The 21,729-nt window shown below is 41.5% G+C and overlaps 3 protein-coding genes and 1 long non-coding RNA gene across 5 annotated transcripts; 2 read left to right on the top strand and 2 right to left on the bottom strand.

Annotated features, from left to right (window-relative positions):
* Positions 1–1,167: 1,167 nt before the first annotated feature.
* Positions 1,168–1,728, bottom strand: LOC132447099 (uncharacterized). Its single transcript, XR_009523034.1, has 2 exons — positions 1,504–1,728; positions 1,168–1,377 (listed from the first exon to the last, which is right to left on the bottom strand). It is a non-coding gene; the product is annotated as an uncharacterized LOC132447099 (long non-coding RNA).
* A 6,596-nt stretch (positions 1,729–8,324) lies between these two features.
* On the bottom strand, positions 8,325–13,948 carry LOC132446150 (carbohydrate sulfotransferase 3-like). Of its 2 annotated transcripts, none has more exons than XM_060036295.1 (3): positions 13,666–13,948; positions 10,716–10,931; positions 8,325–10,499 (listed from the first exon to the last, which is right to left on the bottom strand). In XM_060036295.1, exons 2-3 carry the CDS (start codon positions 10,793–10,795, stop codon positions 9,266–9,268), a joined length of 1,314 nt encoding a protein of 437 aa, XP_059892278.1. In that variant the 5' UTR covers positions 10,796–10,931; positions 13,666–13,948; the 3' UTR covers positions 8,325–9,265. The 2 variants fall into 2 exon arrangements, with proteins under 2 accessions (XP_059892278.1, XP_059892279.1); XM_060036296.1 differs by lacking the exon at positions 13,666–13,948 and adding an exon at positions 11,145–13,657.
* Positions 13,949–14,355: 407 nt separating this feature from the next.
* Positions 14,356–18,768, top strand: ghitm (growth hormone inducible transmembrane protein). Its single transcript, XM_060036297.1, has 9 exons — positions 14,356–14,502; positions 14,741–14,890; positions 15,340–15,442; positions 15,679–15,790; positions 16,177–16,318; positions 16,659–16,767; positions 17,067–17,255; positions 17,782–17,953; positions 18,136–18,768. The coding sequence occupies exons 2-9, from the start codon at positions 14,759–14,761 to the stop codon at positions 18,215–18,217; spliced, it is 1,041 nt and encodes a 346-aa protein (XP_059892280.1). The 5' UTR covers positions 14,356–14,502; positions 14,741–14,758; the 3' UTR covers positions 18,218–18,768.
* Positions 18,769–19,408: 640 nt separating this feature from the next.
* Positions 19,409–21,623, top strand: tvp23b (trans-golgi network vesicle protein 23 homolog B (S. cerevisiae)). Its single transcript, XM_060036059.1, has 7 exons — positions 19,409–19,543; positions 19,855–19,931; positions 20,026–20,170; positions 20,369–20,458; positions 20,637–20,762; positions 20,858–20,986; positions 21,086–21,623. Exons 1-7 carry the CDS (start codon positions 19,532–19,534, stop codon positions 21,110–21,112), a joined length of 606 nt encoding a protein of 201 aa, XP_059892042.1. The 5' UTR covers positions 19,409–19,531; the 3' UTR covers positions 21,113–21,623.
* Positions 21,624–21,729: the final 106 nt, after the last annotated feature.

Genomic DNA, 21,729 nt, shown 5'->3' on the forward strand with positions numbered 1-21,729 from the left:
CACTGTTGTTTTTTATCGGTCGTCATGAAAAAAAACATAAGGGGTAACACCGTCGTTTTTTATCTGTCATCATGAAAAACCCATAAGGGGTAACACTGTCGTTTTTTTTCGGTCGTCATGAAAAAAAACACAAGGGGTCACACTGTTGTTTTTTATTGGTCGTCATGAAAAAAAACACAAGGGGTAACACTGTTTTTTTGTTATCGGTCGTCATGAAAAAAACATAAGGGGTAACACTGTTGTTTTTTATCGGTCGTCATGAAAAAAAACATAAGGGGTAACACTGTTGTTTTTTATTGGTCGTCATGTAAAAAAACACAAGGGGTAACACTGTTGTTTTTTATCGGTCGTCATGAAAAAAAAAAAAAGGGGTAACTCTGTCGTTTTTATCAAATGAAACGTAAAGGGTAACACTGTCGTTTTTTATCTGTCGTCATGAAAAACCCATAAGGGGTAACACTGTCGTTTTTTTATCGGTCGTCATGAAAAAAAACATAAGGGGTAACAGTGTTGTTTTTTATTGGTCGTCATGTAAAAAAACACAAGGGGTAACACTGTTGTTTTTTATCGGTCGTCATGAAAAAAAAAAAAGGGGTAACTCTGTCGTTTTTATCAAATGAAACGTAAAGGGTAACACTGTCATTTTTTATCTGTCGTCATGAAAAACCCATAAGGGGTAACACTGTCGTTTTTTTATCGGTCGTCATAAAAAAAACATAAGGGGTAACAGTGTTGTTTTTTATTGGTCGTCATGTAAAAAAACACAAGGGGTAACACTGTTGTTTTTTATCGGTCGTCATGAAAAAAACATGAGGGGTAACACTGTTTTTTTGTTATCGGTCGTCATGAAAAAAACATAAACGGTAACACTGTTGTTTTTTATCGGTCGTCATGAAAAAAAACATAGGGGGTAACACTATCGTTTTTTATCGGTCGTCATGAAAAAAAACATAAGGGGCAACACTGTTGTTTTTTATTGGTCATCATGGGAAAAAAACATAGGGGGTAACACTATCGTTTTTTATCGGTCGTCATGAAAAAAAACATAAGGGGTAACATTGTTGTTTTTTATCGGTCGTCATGAAAAAAAACACAAGGGGTAACACTGTTCTTTTTTATCGGTCGTCATGTAAAAAAACACAAGGGGTAACGCTGTTGTTTTTTATCGGTCGTCATGAAAAAAACATAAGGGGTAACACTGTCGTATTTTATTGGTCGTCATGAAAAAAAACATAAGGGAAATAATAGAAAAACACACATACATTTTAATGTCATGTATATCCTCTTTATTGATGATTGATCATTGTGTATTGTCATCGCCTCAGTGGTGCAGTGGAGTGTATTCTGCCTAACCCACTGGCGACCGCGGCTCAATTTCTGTGGAAAACACAATATCTTTGATTTGATACGTAATGCTCTCATGTCTATTGCATTGTCATATGTAACCACAGACAAACTACTTTTACAAATCTCAGTGGAAAGTGGAGAGAGCTGTGAGCTTACCCCCTGGAGACCGGGGTTCAAGTCCGGTTGATGTCCTCTGTTGGAAGACTCTTATCTCTATTTCATGCGAATTATAAAGTCAAGTATATCCATTGTATTGACTTCATTCTGTGTCTTGATGGTGCATTGATAAGTTCGGAGGTTAATACACCAAACTGCTCAGGTTCGGATCCCTGCAAAAACGTCGACAGGGGTACCACTGGTAGTTTTATTGGTTGTCATGAAAAAAAACACAAGGGGTAACACTGTTGTTTTTCATCGGTCATCATGAAAAAAAACACAAGGGGTAACACTGTTGTTTTTTATCGGTCGTCATGAAAAAAACATAAGGGGTAACACTGTTGTTTTTTATTGGTCATCATGGGAAAACCCATAAGGGGTAACACTGTCGTTTTTTATCTGTCGTCATGAAAAACCCATAAGGGGTAACACTGTTGTTTTTTATCGGTCGTCATGAAAAAAAACATAAGGGGGTTACACTGTTGTTTTTTATTGGTCGTCATGAAAAAAAACATATTTGAAAAATATTAATAATTGTCCTTGTCAAATAAAATATAAGGGGTAACACTCTTGTTTTTCATCAGTCAGCATGGGAAAAACACATAAGGGGTAACACTGTTGTTTTTCTTTGGTCGTCATGAAAAAAAACACATGGGGTAACACTGTTGTTTTAATCAAATGAAACATGAGGGGTAACACCACTCATCGGTCGTCATGAAAAAAAACATAAGGGGTAAGACTGTTGGTAACACTGTCGTTTTTCATCGGTCGTCATGAAAAAAAACATAAGGGGTAACACTGTTGTTTTTTATTGGTCGTCATGAAAAAAAACATTTGAAAAATATAAATAATTGTCCTTGTCAAATAAAATATAAGGGGTAACACTGTTGTTTTTCATCAGTCAGCATGGGAAAAACACATATTGGGTAACACTGTTGTTTTTCTTTGGTCGTCATGAAAAAAAACACAAGGGGTAACACTGTCGTTTTTATCAAATGAAACATGAGGGGTGACACCATTCATCGGTCGTCATTAAAAAAAAACATAAGGGGTTGCACCGTTGTTTTTTATTGGTCGTCATGAAAAAAAACACAAGGGGTTGCACCGTTGTTTTTTATCGGTCGTCATGAAAAATACATGAGGGGTAACACTGTTGTTTTTATCAAATGAAACGTAAAGGGTAACTCTGTCGTTTTTTATCTGTCGTCATGAAAAATTCATAAGGGTTGGAAAAAACACAAGGGGTAACACTGTTGTTTTTTATCGGTCGTCATGAAAAAAACACAAGGGGTAACACTGTCGTTTTAATCAAATGAAACATGAGGGGTAACACTGTTGTTTTTATCAAATGAAACATAAGGGGTAACACTGTATAGAATAGAATAGAAACACACACACACACACGCACACGCGCACACACACACACACACGCACACGCACACACACGCACACACACAAACACACTAGCAATCTCATACACATACACAAACACACACACACACACACACACACACACACACACACACACACACACACACAATGTGTGTGTGTCTAACACAAACAGTTCCTATGGTGGCTTCATCATTCTTCTTTAGTCACAGGGAAAGAGACAGCGGTGAAAAGAAAAGAAGAAAAGTGGAAACCAAGAGCAGTGTTTTAAACGCCTTCAGCATCTATTTTGTCCTCTGCTGGCATCCTTGGAGAAACATCTAAACATGGAATCCCACCAAGGCCTCTTATAATGGTCACTCTTTAGCGTACACTGCCCTGCTCTTAAGGATTCTCTTCTTCCCCTTCATCTGCCAGTCCTGTGGCGGGAGAGCAGACAGCGTTGCGTGGCTGTCTAAAACACACGGTTGCCACCATAACATCTGTTGTGCTAACAGACCTGTCATTAGGCGGTGGAGAATAAATATTAATCTATTAGTGGTCATTGCCTCATAGCCGGTGTCCTACCGTGGGCTCCTTCCACACTGTCCCCGAATTCCACCCTTAGCTCTATCTATTGGGCTACTCCATCTCAAAAGGCTTCCAAACTGTATAGCAGAGGTATTTATGGTGAGTTTTTGTTGAATGCTCGGTTTTTGGAGTGTTGCCAAAATACGGTTTATTGTGGGACCAACGGTGACCAATGGTCGCTAGTTTTACATTTTTTACCCCTTCTCTTCTCCCTGTGCTTTTTGCCCACACAAAAGAAACTATTGAGATGCTCTTAGGTTAATGAAATACTGGAGCTCTGTGTTCCCAGTCAGAGCACGCTGAGGAAACACATTCATCTGTTAAAGACCCTTCCCCAACCTGAATTATCCCCCAAAGTAGTACTACTGCAAATTTAAGTTTAGATTATCCTCCAATTTCTATTCATGTTTGTATCACATCTAAATACAGGATATACTTCAGAAAATATGAAAGATGTGAGGGTATCGCTCTCCAAACTCTTAGGATATTTTAGACTTGATCACAAGTCACACCATCACATGACATATTACATTTGGGTATGTGCTTGATTAAACTCAGCCCTGTCCACTTAGTCTTCAACTGGTGCTCTTGTGTACCCTCAGGAATGTTGCTCCAAGCTTTGAATATACATCAAGTGTTTATCTTCCCTCTGAGAATCAAGAAAGGGACAGTAAATCTCACAATGGGCTTTATTCAACCAGCAAATACCTCGTTCCAGCGTTCAGCTCGGTAGGGGGGACTGAATTCCACATTCAGTTCACCTCACCGAGCTATTGTTTGACACAAAGATGGCAAGGTGAATAAGACCTATGGGATCGGTTCACTGTGAGGCACCGCCATGCTTTTTCTCCTTGTTGCATTCTGCCACCTGCTAGAGAGAGTAAGAGAGAGAGACTCTCTCTCTCTCTCTCTCTCTCTCTCTCTCTCTCTCTCTCTCTCTCTCTCTCTCATGCTATTTTTGCTGTTATTAAAGTAGGTTCTAACATGACGGAACCTGACAATTTCAGAGCATTGTAGATTATTACACGGCAGCACAAAAACAACCTGTTTTCATTCACACAACTTGACTCAAAAACACACACTGTGTACTTTATAGGCCTATCCCGTTTTAAATACCGTAACTGCTTAATTTCCCATGAGATTATCCACACATATTTGGAAGGTCTCATGTTTCAGCTATGATAGTTTGAGATAAAAAATAAGAAAATAGGTGGGTAGATTAGGAAGCCAATGAACGCATCGGCATATGAGAAGCACTAAGGTGGAATCAGAAATATGCAACCTTTTAACCGGGGGGGAAGGAGAGCATTGGGCAGAGGAGGAGGTTGGTGTCCCAAGTGTACGTCACATCACGTGTCATTTTAGGACCAGTTTTGTGCTCTTACTCAACCAACCTTGATCCCTCTGTAGCCCCACTCCATCCAAAAACAGATGGCCTGTACCACACAGCAGTGTTTAAAGTAATGGTTTACCACATGGTTGCAGGTGTGTATTTTAAATATAATTAACACAATTTTCCACAGTGACACTTTATTTCTGGTGTTGTGGGTTCTGGGTGTTGAACTGTTTTCATAAAAAACATAGTTCTCATGCAAAGGATGTCATTCAGCACCAGAAATATATATATAAACATACATATCTATATAACTTCCATGACCACTGCCATAATACTGATTGTTATTTTGTGTCTTTTGCACATTCCTTGGTGGCTGTAATGGTCAGACAGCTTGCCACTATATACCCTCATCTAGAACCCACATCCCATGTGGAGTTTTCCCTCCTTTGGCTGAATCTAAATGCAGAGCTACTGCGAGCAGTCATCGTGGTCACATGTCCTTCGGTTGGTGTTTTCATGGGCGTCATGGCTTCCCTTAATATGCCCTTTATCGTTTCAATGGCCTGATGTGCCTGATGTGATGCATTCACAAGTTTTGCAATATCACTTGGCCTAAAAAAACAACCTGGAGTAATTTTCATATTGAGCAATACGATAAAGTCTTCATGTGACGTTGTTTCAGCTTTTTTCGCTCACTTTCCTCGTTAACATAATACATGCTGTAGTTTCAATTCAGTGCAACAAAACATTTTAACTAACTGACTTAAGTTTGATTTGTGTAACCGTGTCTATGTTGGCAGTTTAAAACAAAGAAGGAATAGATTGGAATTCGTAGTAACTCTGGGGTACAATTTCTGCCTGCAACAGTGTACAATTAACTTTTTTTAACAGCCAGACAGAAGATGGCGTGATACTTAATCCTATGTCATAAAAAAGGCTGCAATAAAACAGGTTTTTTTCATGCCAACATTAAAAAGATAGCCATTTAGGCTGCTAGAGGCTAAAGGGTGCTGAACACAACAGCCTAAGAAAGATTTAAGCCGAAACAGATGGATACAATACAGAAAGACCAGTTTGGTTTGGGCTTTGTGTGGTCGTGTTGGATCTGACAACCTTTGTCAAGCCCATGGGCATGTGGGTGCCTGTTTGTCTCTCAACTGTCACGCTTGATGTCTAGGTGTACGTGTTGGAATCAAGTTAACCTTTGAGGGAGACTGTTTCTCTTTTCTGATTTCTGATTCCTAAAAAGTTAACCAATTGATGTATTAAAGTGATAGTTCTGGGTCCTTCTGTTTATAGAATAGTGATAGTTCAGGGTTGGAGGCCCGGTCAAATCCCAGATTATCAGCTCTTACTAGAAGTAACCAAATTGATCAGAATGTACAGAGTGATGAATGTAGCACTAACGGTGCTCAGAAAAATGTTGATATATATTTTTTCGATTCACTGATCAAATAGAGAAGAGGGAAATCGCTAATTGAATGGTGTTATTTACCCACTCTAATCAGTGGCAACCGCTTCCAATGATTTCAACTAACCCAGTAGGATGCTAATTGAACTTCAGAGAGCCCTACCCCCATAAAGACATATGCAGAGAAGAGGTAGGGGAGACTAGTAATTAAATATTACACAACGAGGAACACGTTTCTTTTTGTAGGTGAGCTTGTTCTAGCAGAGCCCAGCAATTCTCAACAGTTTTTCCACACACAGCCTTTTATGCAGCGCGATCACGACCTGTGGTGTCAATTGATTTAAGACTCTGAGACGTTCAACTGTTATAAGGGCAAAAGAGGGCCCTGTGTTTTAAGTCTAGCTCTGACACGAGTGTTATGCGTATGAAGCGGTCCTACGTGCATTTACAGATTAAGGCAACCTTCTGATCTCCTGCTCAAGGCTGCCTATTTTCAACCCCCTCGCGTTTGATGTGGCGGTGCACCAAATAACTAAGGGCAGGAGGGTGGGGTTACCTAAATACCCTTATTTTATTTCAAATTGCAATGAAGGAGGAGGGGGGTTAATTCTGCATAAAGTGGTTATGCTATTCTATATTTGCCCCTTACCATATGGTGGCGGTAACTCCACCCTCCACACATGTCCCACATGAAGCGACTCCAATATAAGAGTTTATGAATGGCCCGCTTCTCTTCATTAGATTTTTCCTTGGTCACCGTGCGACGTATCTAAGACACTGCTGCCGACATGGAGCGACCTCACCCTGCATTTAGAAATGGGCCAGTGACGAAGGGGAAGTGGGGTGGCGGGGCGGGGGGAAGTCGGTGTCACTGAGGTGGAACAGGAATGTGACTTTGTTAGTAAGCTAACAAACAAACAAAGCCTAAAACCGAGCGGAGAATGGGACATAGAGAGGTACAATGATGTGTAGATAACAAGGGGAAATGTAGGAGAGACAAGGATAAGGGAAATGAAAAAACAGGTGCATGGAGAGAAATAAAAAGATGGACAGGGAGTTGAAAGGGAGAGAGTGGGAAACAGACAGGGAGAATGAAGTCAAAGGATACAAAGAGAAGAGGCTGGGAGAGTTGCAGAGAGAAAGACTGTGTGCATATTTAAATATGAGAGAGAGAGAGAGAGAGAGAGAGAGAGAGAGAGAGAGAGAGAGAGAGAGAGAGAGAGAGAGAGAGAGAGAGAGAGAGAGAGAATATCCTCCTGGGGTTGAGGCAGGCGGGCGGGGTCAGGTGGAGGAAAATGGCTTTGACCACATTATGTGTAGTGCTGGGGTAATTGCTGGGTACAGGAACCTAAATAGATACGCGCCCCACAGTGGTAAACATACTGGAAGTTAGCCCTGCTTCCTCCGAACGGTCCCTGTGGCTCGTTCCGTCCAAGACTAACTCCCTGTGCTTGACCAGCCTGACTCACAAACATGTGGTGGGAAAGGTACAGAATGGGTGGGTGGGGTCAGGTCATCCTGAACAGGCCTGAAAAATACTTGGAGACTGTAACTGGGATTAGGGAGTTTGCCCATAAACCTGAATTCACTGGGTCTATTGTAAAGAGAAAAATCGAGAAATAAATATCGTCTCATCCGCACTGACTATTTATTGTTAATAATAGATCCAATGAAACACCATTCTATTCCTGACCTGACATTCATTGGGGAATATGTGCAAATCTTTTAGAGTTGATCATATCTTCAGTTTCAAAATATGTTGTCATTGGATACTGCATTTAAGTTTTGTACCATTTACTATTAAGTTGTCAAGTAAACTCTATCAACTGACAGTGAGTTCGGATTAATTCAATCAGGAGCAGGCAAAGGTTATGTCAGTTTGCTCAAGCAGGTATACTGGAAGGCAGTGGACATTTGGGTTTGAAGTTGAACCCAGAACCATTTAGCTGCGAGTCAGACACTCTAACCACTATCCTGGTCCCTGGTTGATATGAAGTAAGTAGTACAAGTTTATGTATTGGTAAAACCACACAACCCTGGTTATAGAAGAAGAAGCATTACATGGCATGATCCTAATATAACCCACATCAGAACAAAAATAACATAACATGCAACAACTGGAAGTTGACATTTATTGTGACAAAATGCACATGAAGGAGTGTATGTTGACTTACAGCCTGACAGACCTGGAGATCAACCCCCTGTTTGAAAGACACTAGCCATGAGGCTTATGTCAACAGTGACACACACCTTCCACACAATCCTCACAGAACCCTGCAAGCCAGCTGCAGATTCAAACGTCAGCATACATTTGAGCAACCTAAACAGCTGCTCCTACAGAATGGATCCCAACAGCCTGCTTTTCTCTTCTTGTACAGCTACCTGCAGATCGACATTAGAACGTGAAACAGAAAGTGCCTAAAGCGTGCAGAAGGAAGGAGTGATTTACATTGTGCCCACAAACCTGGAGTCCATAAGGATGGTTAAACAGCAGGAAAAATAAATAAGCATAAAACAAAACCACTTATTATTAGTTTTAGGTTAACATGGCTAGGCAATGGGCTTTTCCTGCTTCAATAAAGTTTACAAGGCCACTCATTGTTGGAGCTGGGCAATGTAGTACATTTCACTACAGATCTCATTGGTATAAAAAGCAACTTCTGTTGACTGCACATTATTTGATCATAAGCGTTTCTTCAAGTGACCCCCCCCCCCTACATCTACAGTACATAGGTACAGTAATATCTCTTTCAGCTTTCTTAAAAGCTATGTTTTCACATGCACAGACACTAACAGATTACCGCAATAGTTTCCTTTCCTACCAACAGAAAGGAACAGTGTTGTCCCACCACAAAGACCCCACAAGAACAAACAATACGCAATATGACTGTTAAAGACAATGGTCTATTAACATTCTTTCATTTAAATAGTAAAGCACTTTAAAGAGCGTATTATCAGACAAGATCTTTTTGAGGCTAGCAGCCCCTCATAAATAATTATCTATCTTTCAAGCCCAAACACTTTCTCTTGAGGGTTCCAAGGTTTGCAAGTCCTACCTAGTTAAAAAACTTATTTTCAATCAAACTTATTGATTTGTCTGTTAACATTTCTTCACTGCTTACAAACTTGTAGCCAAACAGTTTCAACGTCGACCCACAAACCTTCTGAACGACCTGAGCTATCTTGAAAGGTATATTCGCCCGCCATTTTTCTACTTGTTCCGAGGATTTCTTCTGCGTTGAATAAATGCCACCGGTCTCCTTGGAGGCCTGTGTGTTGCTGAGAATCCAGGCCTTCACCTTTGGAGTAAACGGAATTCCAGCAAAATTGTACATCTCCACAGCCTTCTGCAGGGGGAACCGGGCGATGTCCTCATAGCGCACCAACATGTAGCGCCGACGCAGCCACGGTGGCTGCCTCAGGCCCAGTTCGGCCGACATCCTCAGGTTGTTGCAGTTCCCTTTGAGCTTACTAACCTCCACGTCGTCGATGGGCACGTCCCCATCCTCGGCCCACTGCTTCCAGTTCTTGTATCGGTCGGCGAAGGCCACGATGCGAGACGCCAGCACGGCCCTGGGGTCCCGCACCAGCTGGATGAACCTGACGTCCAGGCCCGGTTCCTCGGCCAGCAGGCGCAGGGTTTGCAGTTGCCGCACCCTGACCAGCTTGATGGCCCTGTGCGCCTTCTGCAGGCAGGACTCCGAGGCCAGGGTGAGGTTGAGAGGGCCGCAGCGTCGGTTCTTGCAGGAGTGGTGCTCGAACACGCCTTTGACTGACGGACTGCACACAGAGTCCTCACACAGGGAGCTGCTGGAGCTCCTGCGGAAGAGGTCGGCGGTGACGTGGGCCACCGGTGCCGGCTCGATGAACCTCTCCAGCAGGGAGAAGTCACAGAGGAAGAGCCGCCGGAGGACCTCCGGGTAGGCCCAGTTGGCCGCCGTGCTGTTGACGCCGCCGGTCGCCAGGGTCAGCCTCTTCTCCACGTGCCACAGCGGCTCATACAGGTAGAACATGTTGTCGCTCTGCTGGTTGAAGAACTCGCCCATGAACGAGGAGCCCGAGCGGGTGGTGGACAGCAGGAGGATGTGCTTCCGGCCGCCCGAGCCCTCCGGCTGGTGCTGGGTGCGGTTCTCCAAGTGCCGCTTCAACAGGGTGAAGGCCGGGTTGGGCTCGCGGGGGGACGCGTGGCTCAAGCTCGCTGAGCCGTTGTGTCTCAGGAGTTCACGGGAGGACAGCACGGGCTCCAGAGGGGTGCGAGGCGTCTGCCTTAAGGTGAGCTTATCGGACACCCTGAACACATGGGGAGGAGTCACAATGGCACGTTACTTGGTTAACACGAATAGTAAGCGGTCCTTGAAGTGGAACTTAGCACAGGACAAATAGACGTTTTATGTTGCTAAATGGATGTCAGGTTAGTGAGCTGTCCTGGCGCAAAATGGTTAAAGAAAATGATAGGCTGTTGAAGAAAACACAAAAGCGCTTCATTGATCACTGAAATAGGCTTACCTTGAAATTATGTTGTTTTCCTTCTCGATAATAACAAGTGCCAAGAAAAAGACAATGGATATTGTGTATTTGATCCTCATCCTTGGATGTAGATGTGGTTGGATATACTGTTACAGACTGCTTCTTAATAGGTTCTGCCAATCTCGAGAGCGTTCAGTGGACTTCTTAAAGAGCCCTCCGGTTATTTACATTCCCCATTGTGGCTGATGCTTCTTCCTGTAAATGAAATGAACAATAAACTGTCAGTCACAGTGGAGGAAATTATAGAACTTCAACTGTCCTTAAATATGCAGCGTCGGTTTTCGGTTTCTGGTTTGATGACACTATCATTTGTCAGTTGTTTTCACCAATTGTGACGGACGTACACAAAAATAATATTGGTAATAATTGTATATTAAGACCCCAATTTTACCCAATATCCATATTTACCTTAAGGTTGTAGTTGCTTGAGCCCTTGCTGATGATGCTTAGTCATGCACATCAAAATACAGCTGTAAAAACTATTTTGGTACTTCCCCTTTCTTGAGTTGGATATAGAGATTAAGACTTTTGAAACTGATTTTGATTATATGTATCTAAATAAAAGGGTCTTGAAAGAGAGCTTCTTTGGAAACGTATTGAGTCAGCTTGTGTGGAGGACCATGTTATCTTTAAACACACCAGGGAACTACAGAAGCATGGCCACCCACCAAGCATGACCAGATGCACCACAAAAGAGCAACGTTGACCTTTAAACCTTTGCAGCTCATTGCCAAAATTGGTCGAAAGATCCTCAGCTGGCTGGCAGAATTGGCAAGGAACATTCTGTCTATACACTATCATTTTGGCTCTTCAATATAGACAACAGACCATACACAGTCCTGTTACGTCTGAGCCTCCTCAAACTGTGTTGTGTCCCTTCACCCCACCAGTGGGCACATACAAACAGGCTTTTCCCAGCTGCTCCTGTATGTCCATAGTGGGAGGAGATATTCACCCTAGAGCATGGCAGCTGATACTCAAGTCAAATAAAAAAAAACCTTCAACTAATATGGAAACCAAAAAAAATACTGCTTGAAGTTGGTGTTTCTACCACAGCTGGGTTCTTTTTTTATAATAGAAGGGGCCCATAAAAGAACACTGTTGAAATTCCGGCATCAACATTGAGCCACAATGCCTGCCACTCGGATTTCAATACAAGACTGTAGCCCCTGCAACAAAACATGCCAAATATGTAACGCAATATGTAAATGGACCATGACTTCAACAACCGCATAAGGGGACACACGAGTATTGAGGATATCAATGGCTTACTTGTTAAAGTATCAAATAGTCAGACTAACGACCATAAGTCAACGCCATGGCAACCACACAGTAGGGGAGGCTTTTAGATTTCCCATTAAAACCAGCCTTCTGTAGGAAGGGAAAGTATCGTGATGCTTGTAACATGGCTGTAACATGGCTGTAGCATGGCTGTAACATGGCGGCAGACTGCTGTACCGTGTTCAACTCTTCTACACGTCTGGACGTCCAGTTCTCACATCCTGCTGCTGCGACCTTTAACCCGGGGACATAGTCCGGGCAACGTAGCCCCACTCCTAAAGGCCCACAAACTAAACATTGGAAATAGTTGGACACGGCCTGTGAAATTCTGTGAGATGGTATGGGAAGGTTTAGGGGTCCCGTGTAACACTGTCAATACGCAACGATGACGACGGCTTATGAAATGGTGAATGGCGGTTTGTACTGAGGGACGGTTGGGGGGATATCTCAGGCGGGTGGGCCGGGGTCTCCCATAAGGAGGGAATCTCAGATCTCTGTTGTACACCACCACGGTGCATACGGAAAAAACACAAGGCCCTCTGACAGAGCATAGTGTCCCAAAGGCCAAAAGGCAAGGCATGAACTCAAAGAATCACTCACACGTCATGGTTATCAATGACTAAGCTAACAATATGTTGCTGGTCGTGTATGCTCGGAGACACAACATGCTCCCCGTAGACCAATTACTCTTTTATTTTGGATGGAAACGCTGACAGTGTATCTGAAGAAATAAATAAATAACCATGAACTCAGAAACCATGGATGCGCTACAATGAAGCCTTTTTTTCTAGTTTTATTTCCCCCATAGCTCACTGACTTTAATAAAACATTCGGGGGAATTGTGACCTACCTATACTGATATAGGTCACCTTTGATTGTGATTAAATAAAAAAATGACAGTCATACATATTATTAATAAACATACTCTCAATACTATGTTTGGTAAAATTTGACTATAGCCGTGGCGGAAAAAATATGCATCTTCTTCTCAAATATGTTTCAGAGATGGAAAGAAGGAATATAAAGCAATATTCTAGTTCACCAAAGTATGTGGCTGCAGGTTTCATCATTTATATGGTATGCTAGATCCTCCCAAATTACCTAAGCTTTTTTCACAAATTTTTTGTCTTGTGTAAAACCACCATTAGCTGACATTTCTGAATATTCAAAAGCCACTGAGGCATGAGACACATTTGATCATCTGCTCATAACGAAACCGTGAATGCACAATTTATCACCTTGTTACAAATTATATTAATAGCTGCCTATTATTTAATGTAAATCCTTTGTGACAGGAAAATTGAACATCAGTCAGCCATACCAATTGTAATTCGGTTTCTATGGAGGGTGTAGGCTGAAGCACACTATTTCGTGCGTTAAATATAATAGGACACATTTGCTCAAACGCACCCCACTGAATGTGCCATCTCACACAACTGTACATGAGGAAACAATGAAGCTGAATGTATTAAGATGCCATTTGAAATCAGTTGAGTTAAGTTATATTGCAAAAAACAAACATAGTTTACACACGTTTGGGGTAGACCTATAAATGATAGGAAATCGTTTTTTTGTGAAAGTGTGTTCAAACTATAAACATCGTTTGCGAAGTATGGTAATAGACGCAAAGTCATCAGGCAATACCCACCGTTCAATCTGTTCAACGCAACAAGTTGCTGCGAAAGATAGCGTGACCGCTTACATCCTCTATGAAACAGTCCCTAAAGTTAAGTTTGTCCTTCGTTGGCGACTCCAGAAAGGTAAAATATCCCCATTCTGTCAAAAATCTATTAACATTTAAATTATCGATATTGATATAACAAGAACTAAAATTTAAAAAAAGTATTAGTTCTCGATAGTTACGTCTTGTTGCGCTCTCATTTTCCCAACCCCTCTCCAGTTTGAGATCGTTCAAGTCGGCAATTGCAACTCACTCAATCACAGGGGAAACTTAGGTCAAACAAAACACCAGCAGGAGGCCTACTTGCTCGATGCTGTCTACCTTCACGTAAAGAGCCTTGTTTATTGGTTTGTTCATTATGGACAAAAATGGACAATAACTATTTATGTTTTTTTTGTTTTAATATTTTAAAATACGAATTAGAAAGTCATATTCAGTGAGTACATACTATTACTGCGCTAATTATTTACTTAGAAATTAAGGAGGCAAATACTACCATCTAGTGTACAACATTACGTTGTGCGTTTACATTTCTGGATTATTTCGGGTATGACATAAAAAGGTATGCGAAAATGTAGTTTATTATATTTAAATGTAATATATAAAGTTATATACATTTTAGTGTGTTGTGTGTTATCTGTAGGCCAATATATTACATAGCTGTTCCAAACGAACTACAATTCCCAGCATCGGTCCATTAGTAATGACGTAATAAGAGACTCTTCAGGAAGGTTGCAAATTCTGTTGCGTCAGTAGCTTGCGCACTTACATCAAGAAAGGTGAACAATTATCTAATCTGTGTTGGTAAGTAATACGAATACAATTATTTTGACCGTCTAACAAGGTTAATGATGGGAATGCCGTATATTAGGTGTCATGTTATCCATGTACATCCTATATTTTGTTATTATGTGGTTACGCCAATGTGATTAAACATGCTCTTATCTGTTGGGGTCAAAACTGTTTGACAAACATATTTGACTGGAATCTTGTATATACCTATTATGTTGTCAACTGTTTATTGTTCTACGTTTGTCAACAGAGAGCAAAACAAATCACAATGTTGGTGGCGAGACTAGCCTGCCTGAGGGCTCTCCCGGTGGCGGGGCTCCATCCCGTGTTGGCACAGGGCACTTCTGCCCTGAGAAGCCAGGCTATGCCCACATGGCAACCTTTGCTCAGGAACCATCAGGTATATTTCATTTCCATTGTTGAGGTCTGCCTTGTTTGTATTCGTTTGATTAAGCAGTGCCACCTATCTAGGCATCTTGACTCCCCACTTCTATGTGTTTTCTTAAAATATGGTCTCTACCACTTCCAGACACTGGAAGTTGGGGCTTGCATCCAGCAGCCACATATTTTTTAATGTGTTCTTCATTGCTAGCTAATGTGGATCGAATGGGGGGAACCTTATGATCCCGATTCCTGCCTTAGCATTAAACATAATTGGCCAGGAATTACTCTACTTAGTTTTGGAATATGTAGTTGTAAATCTGATCATACCCTTACTGATCTAATATCAATATAGTTTACGAAGCTTCAAATGATGGTATGTTATCATATAATTTATATAACTTACATTAAGAAATGGTTAATGTTTGTAATGTTTTGTTGGCATGTGTGTACTTTTTCCTTTATTAGGGTTATTCCACCAAGGCCAGGTTTGGTTTCCGTCGCAGCAAGACCACCAGAGATCAGCTCAAGGAAGCAGCCTTTGAGCCAGCATCAGAGACTGCCATGAAAAGTGAATACAGCCACTTAACCCATCAAATCCCTTACTTAGTGTGTAGACTGAAGTGTTGTCAATACAGACCGAAAAAAACACCTTCATGTCTTTCTTAGAGTTTTGGAGCCACAATCTTCTTATACCACCGTTCTTGAAGCATATTTTACTTGTATCATTAGTTAATAGTGCAGTTGAATCTGATTGTCAAAGTGGATTAAGTGAAGCACTAAATGTGTTGTTGACTTTGTCTGTAGTTGATGGCATGGGAAGGATGATCCTGGCTGGAGGAGCAGCTGTCGGTCTTGGCGCACTGTGCTATTACGGACTAGGCATGTCTAACGAAATCGGTGCAATTGAAAAAGCAGTGTAAGTCAACCTAAACAGGCACACTATTGTCAGGCGTCTTCACAGATACAAGACACACCAGATACTGGCAAACAATACTGTCATTATGATTTATACTTTGATGATCGCATGCATGGCGCACCTGAATATACTATTTATCTAATTGACTTGCAAACCAATCCAAAAAAAGTAGTTTGTAGTTTAATGCTGTTAAACTATCACAATTTTGATCGATTATTTAAAATGTTAGGAATAATTTGAAAGATATAAAACCCTACGCTAGCAAGTATTAACCTACGCCACCAATATATGAAGTACATCCTAAATCATTTGGCTATTCAGGAAAGCATTGGACGTGTTTCTTTATTGATGCCACCGTCATCACCGTGGTCTTGTCTCCTCTGCAGGATCTGGCCGCAGTACGTGAAGGACAGGATCCACTCCACCTACATGTACTTTGCGGGCAGCGTTGGCTTCACAGCCCTGTCTGCCGTGTTAGTGAGCCGGACGCCCGCGCTCATGGGTCTCATGATGAGGGGTTCCTGGCTCGTAAGTCAGCCTCTTTCCATCACGCAATGTCCTGGTTGTGATCATCCACTTGTCTGCTTATCTACCTGCGCTTGTCTGCCTTAGCCTTCTCCAGACACATTTAGTTTCGGATCAGGTTCGGAGTTTCGTGTTACCGTGTTACCGTTGTAGCTTGTAATAAGTTTTATTCCAGTTCTCCTGATATATATATTTTATATGCCTTTCTTACATTTCCTACTTTGACAGGCAGTCAGCCCTGTGCTTATCTGGGTTTTTTCCCCACTCGTTATTAGTATTGCCTTTGTCATTTAATAACTGGATATTTCTATTCAGCATTCTAATACATTGCTTACGTTCACAGGCAATGGGAGCTACGTTCGCAGCAATGATTGGCGCTGGAATGCTGGTCAGGTCCATATCGTATGAGCAGAGCCCTATGCCCAAACACCTTGCCTGGATCCTCCATGCAAGTATGTCTCTTATCAGACAGCGTATGTTGTCAGTATGTAACCGTTGTTACTTCTAGAGCGCAGTGATTTGGCTGTTAAGTTTAGATGATGTGTAACGCTAAAAAATTTTTATCCCCTGTGTCTTACCGACTGAAATATTAGTCCACATATTACTACGCATTATTGAGCAGCTTGCAACTTTAATTTAACTCTAGACAGAAACTAAACTTGAAGGCCAGACCATGAATGATTAGGCACAAATGTACATTTATTGGGGTGACTATGAAAAACCATCACTTAACTTATTCCTCATCCCTAAGGTGTGATGGGTGCAGTCATAGCCCCCATGACCCTCCTGGGGGGGCCCCTGATGTTGAGGGCCGCCTGGTACACGGCGGGCATCGTTGGAGGCCTCTCCACCGTGGCCATGTGCGCGCCCAGCGAGAAGTTCCTCAACATGGGCGGCCCTTTGGCGGTGGGCTTCGGAGTGGTGTTCGCCTCTTCCATCGGTTTGTAAAACGTCATAAGATCTTCAGTAGGGGTGGGGGAATAAATCGATTAACACAGTTAAAACAATAATGAATCACAATTCACATATTTTTATAATGCCTTTTTGTTTAAGGTTTGCCTTTTTGTGTTTACCTTAATGGAATCACTTCTTCAAATACCAAAATGACAATCTTCTATACACTTAACTCTGCTTTCATGCCACTATTTGCCACAAAGCCTTTCTTTGCGCACAGCGCTTGGAAGTAGATTTTGAAATAAGTACTCCGATGTACTGAATCGATTAGGATTTGGGACTCGTAAGTACTGAATCAATGTTTAGATTTGATCAAATTGTGACCCCAAGGATCTAATTCCAATTGCATTGTGAGACACCAAAAGTTTACTGTCCTTCAGCTTCATCTTCTTTATTTAATTTTTACTGTTTTAGTTCTTTATCAACCGCTTTTAATGCGAAGCGTCACCATAACCACCTGCCTATTGACGTGGTTATTTACTCTCCTCCCTCGTCTTTCGGTCCACATCCAGGCTCCATGTTCTTGCCCCCCACCTCCATGTTCGGAGCAGGCCTGTACTCTGTGGCGGTCTACGGAGGCCTGGTCCTCTTCAGTTTGTTCCTCCTCTACGACACGCAGAAGGTCATCAAGAAGGCAGAGACATACCCGCTGTACGGTGTTCAGAAATTCGACCCCATCAACGCGTAAGTCGCTGTGAATCTGGAATGTGAAGCCAATGTAAGCTTCACTGGGATTCACTCATCCTCACCACTAGACGAACATGACTCGTATTTGAATATCCACATTAATAGTTTGGATTAAAACAATGCTTTGTCAACAAGACTTTGTGGAAAGACATGACGATGTGTTATGTTATTTTCTGTAGGTGTATGGGGATCTACATGGACACATTGAACATCTTCATGAGGCTTGTGATGATCCTCTCTGGGAATGGCAGGAAGAAGTAGAAGACCACCGCCCGCTGGTGTTTGTTTTCTGCATCAACCGTCAAATACTCAAGCACCTTGTTCAGTCTACTAGCAGTATACCTACAACCAGCCCGCTGTTGTTTTAAAATGAAATCAAGTTGATGAACACATTGTGGAAACGCTTGCTGTGCTCTGGGGAAAAGTGCTTTTGTTCGTCTTGTCAATTCTGGTATTCCAAATAAGCGTTCAAAAGTTTTATGAAAAGAGTGAAAAATACAAATGTATTTGTTATTGCTCTCGCTTGCAGAGGATGAGATTTGTCAGCATCTCTTGGGGTCTTGGAGATTTCTGAATTGTGTTCCAATTTTTTATGTCTATTTATTTTTACGAGGGGATCATCCTGTTATGGCAAAGAGACAAAGGGGAAACTCATGAAAATGAGATGTGGAAATGCTCAGACATGTGTTGTATTTAGCTCATTATTATACAGTACACAATCTACAAATGCTACTAGTAAGATGGGGTTAATGAGACTTCTGCCAGATCTGTATATTCATTTCGGAAATCAATAAAGATTATACAATTTTGAATTCTCTTTTTCTCTGTTTGCATTAGGAGAACATGTACTGTAAAAAGAAATGGGTGTTATATTCGTACACTATTGTACGATTTTGAGTGATTGATACCAAGTAATTGATGTTTACTTTAAGAAACTCACTTTAACTGGACAAACTGGCCTGGCGTTAAGATTATCCTCAACAACACCTTACTCCTTGTCTAATTTGACCCGAGAGTGCTCAATGGGGGATCTAAAGATAGCCTTGTTGACCTGCTCATTCATAACCAAAAGAAGCTGGACATGTTTCCTATGTGAGCTTTTCTGTTTTTGCTAAGCACAGGGATAATGACAGCCCTGTTAAGATTGACAGCGATATCAGTCAGACCATATAAAGGTCAGGAGTACGTTTTAGGAGAGCTGGCTATAATTCTGGACCATAGCCAACTTTGTGAGCCAAACAAGCAAGCACAACATAATGGAGATGGAAAGAAAACCACTTAACTAGAATGACGAATATATGCATTTATTTATCACACTATTTTATATTTTATCTGCCAATGTATGTACTTAATTACCGTATTCGGGATACCATCTCAGATTAAATGACTGGATATCTATTAGGCGATGGACACAATCGTGTCAGTGAAATTCCTACAACGACCAGATAGTGGCAGTAATGTACTGAAAGAGAAAGAGCACAACCAAAATCTTCAGAGAACAAGAGTGTTGTTCTGTGTTGTCAAATATTGTGACATATCAGGAAGTAGCTAATATACGTCCCTGCTAAAAGCATCATGATGAGACAAGTAAGTTTATGTTATGTTATATTAATACAATCTGCTATCTGGACAAAACGTGTTAATTTACCTCGTTCATAGATCAATGCGACACAATTCTCCTCAAATGTACTGACATCTGCTGTCGCCGCGTTGTGGTTCATTTTTCGTAAGCTTGTAATGGTCGCTGTTCAAGCTCAATTTAAGTACAGCTCATAGCTGATTACTTTAAAAAAGGTCGGCTCATTCATTTAATCCAGTATACGATGTGTTGATTTAAAAGCCAAACGACCAAAGTTAAATGCAAACAATCAGGTCACTCATCAACTGTGTTCCCCCAGGACGACAATGATGAAGACGTGTCCCTGTTCGATGCAGAGGAGGATTCTGGGCAGAAGTCAAAAAAATCTAACTTGAAGTGGGTCTTCTTACAACTCTATATTAATTTAATATCTACTGTGCATTACAAAACATTAAAATTGAATGCTTACATCTATTTTGTACATTTATAGGCATCCAGTAGCGTCATTCTTCCACCTTTTCTTCCGAGTTACTGCGATTTGTGCATACCTGCTCTGTGAGGTTTGGAGTAGCAGCTTCATCGCCTGTATGGTCACTATAATCCTCCTGCTGTCCTGTGACTTCTGGACTGTAAAGGTACTTCATCATGACATGATTAAAAATCTTTAAAGCAGAAACTTGAACGTGTGTGTGTGTGTGTGTGTGTGTGTGTGTGTGTGTGTGTGTGTGTGTGTGTGTGTGTGTGTGTGTGTGTGTGTGTGTGTGTGTGTGTGTGTGTGTGTGTGTGATTTCCTGGCAAACCCCAAATACAGAAATTGCATAATCTATTCACAGAACATCACTGGCAGATTGATGGTAGGTCTGAGATGGTGGAACCAGGTGGATGACAATGGAGAGAACCATTGGGTGTTTGAGTCAAGAAAGGTGAGGTGTACATCAGCCTGCAAACTAACTATTTGTTATTGAACCCCTACTTTAACATCCCTATCCAAACATGTGAATATTCTGGTTATCTTAATTCAGTGGGCTGCATTGTAGAGATGTCCATTGTGTGCCAGTATCTTGCAATTTACATTTGTATTTTTTTTCCCACCAACCATAGGCTACAGGAAAGCAGCAGACAGGCAACTCTGAGTCACGTATCTTCTGGCTTGGGCTGGTGGTGTGCCCTGTTCTCTGGGTTGTATTCTTCTTCAGCACCCTCTTCTCCTTTAAGATCAAGTGGCTGGTAAGTGTTGGCGTTGGACGGCTAGGTTCCTGTGAGGCTGCACACGTGCAACTCTTGGAAACCTTTTTTTGTATTCTCTTGTCTCACCCACACAGGCTGTCGTGATCATGGGCGTGGTGTTACAAGGGGCCAACCTGTACGGATATGTGCGATGCAAAGCAGGGGGCAAGACCAGCCTGAAGAACATGGCTACCAACTATTTGGGCAGGCAGTTTCTCAAACAGGTGCTGTGACTTTTGGTGTTTGCCAAATTCAAGAATGTCAGCTTTGATTGTTGTTTCATGCGTTTTTTTAATGCAATATATCTTTTCCCCCCCGCACAGGCTGTGTCTAAAACTGAAGAGATGTGAAACTCGACGATTCTACCAAGTTTGCATACTTCTTAACACCATGGCATAGAGTTTATAAGCTGTTGGATACGATGGTTGTTGGGATTGAATGTGCATCTGAATGCAAATTGAAATGAAGTTCAGATTTATTTTGTTGTTGAATACATTTTTCTTTTAACTATTACATCAAACAAACAGTACGTTGTTTGACCTCCATTGTCGTGGAGTCCGGGACTGCGATGCAACAGCTTTTTTAATCTGAAAGGGATGTGGTGTGTATGTGTTTTTTTCTACTTCTGAGTATTGGGGCTTGGGACATTTGGTTTGAAATAATCACTCTAAATTATTTTTACAACATTGCAATGACAAGACATGGGAATCCTCCCCTTTCTTTTCCATACGTTTTGTTTTTGAGTGTTTGCTTTCATTGCATCTTCCTCAATGAATGGTCATATTGTACATGTGGTATAGTAAAGATGGCTGTAACAATGTAATGTATTCAATGCATTTGTAAATAACTAATGTAAAGAGACTTGTGTGGAATATTCTTCTTTGTGAATACATTTATATAATGTTCCCAACTGTTGCCATGCTAAAAAAACTGTTAAATATAATGATAAATTGTATACATGGATATA

This window comes from Gadus macrocephalus, chromosome 18 (genome assembly GCF_031168955.1).
Source record: "Gadus macrocephalus chromosome 18, ASM3116895v1".
Lineage (NCBI taxonomy): Eukaryota > Metazoa > Chordata > Actinopteri > Gadiformes > Gadidae > Gadus > Gadus macrocephalus.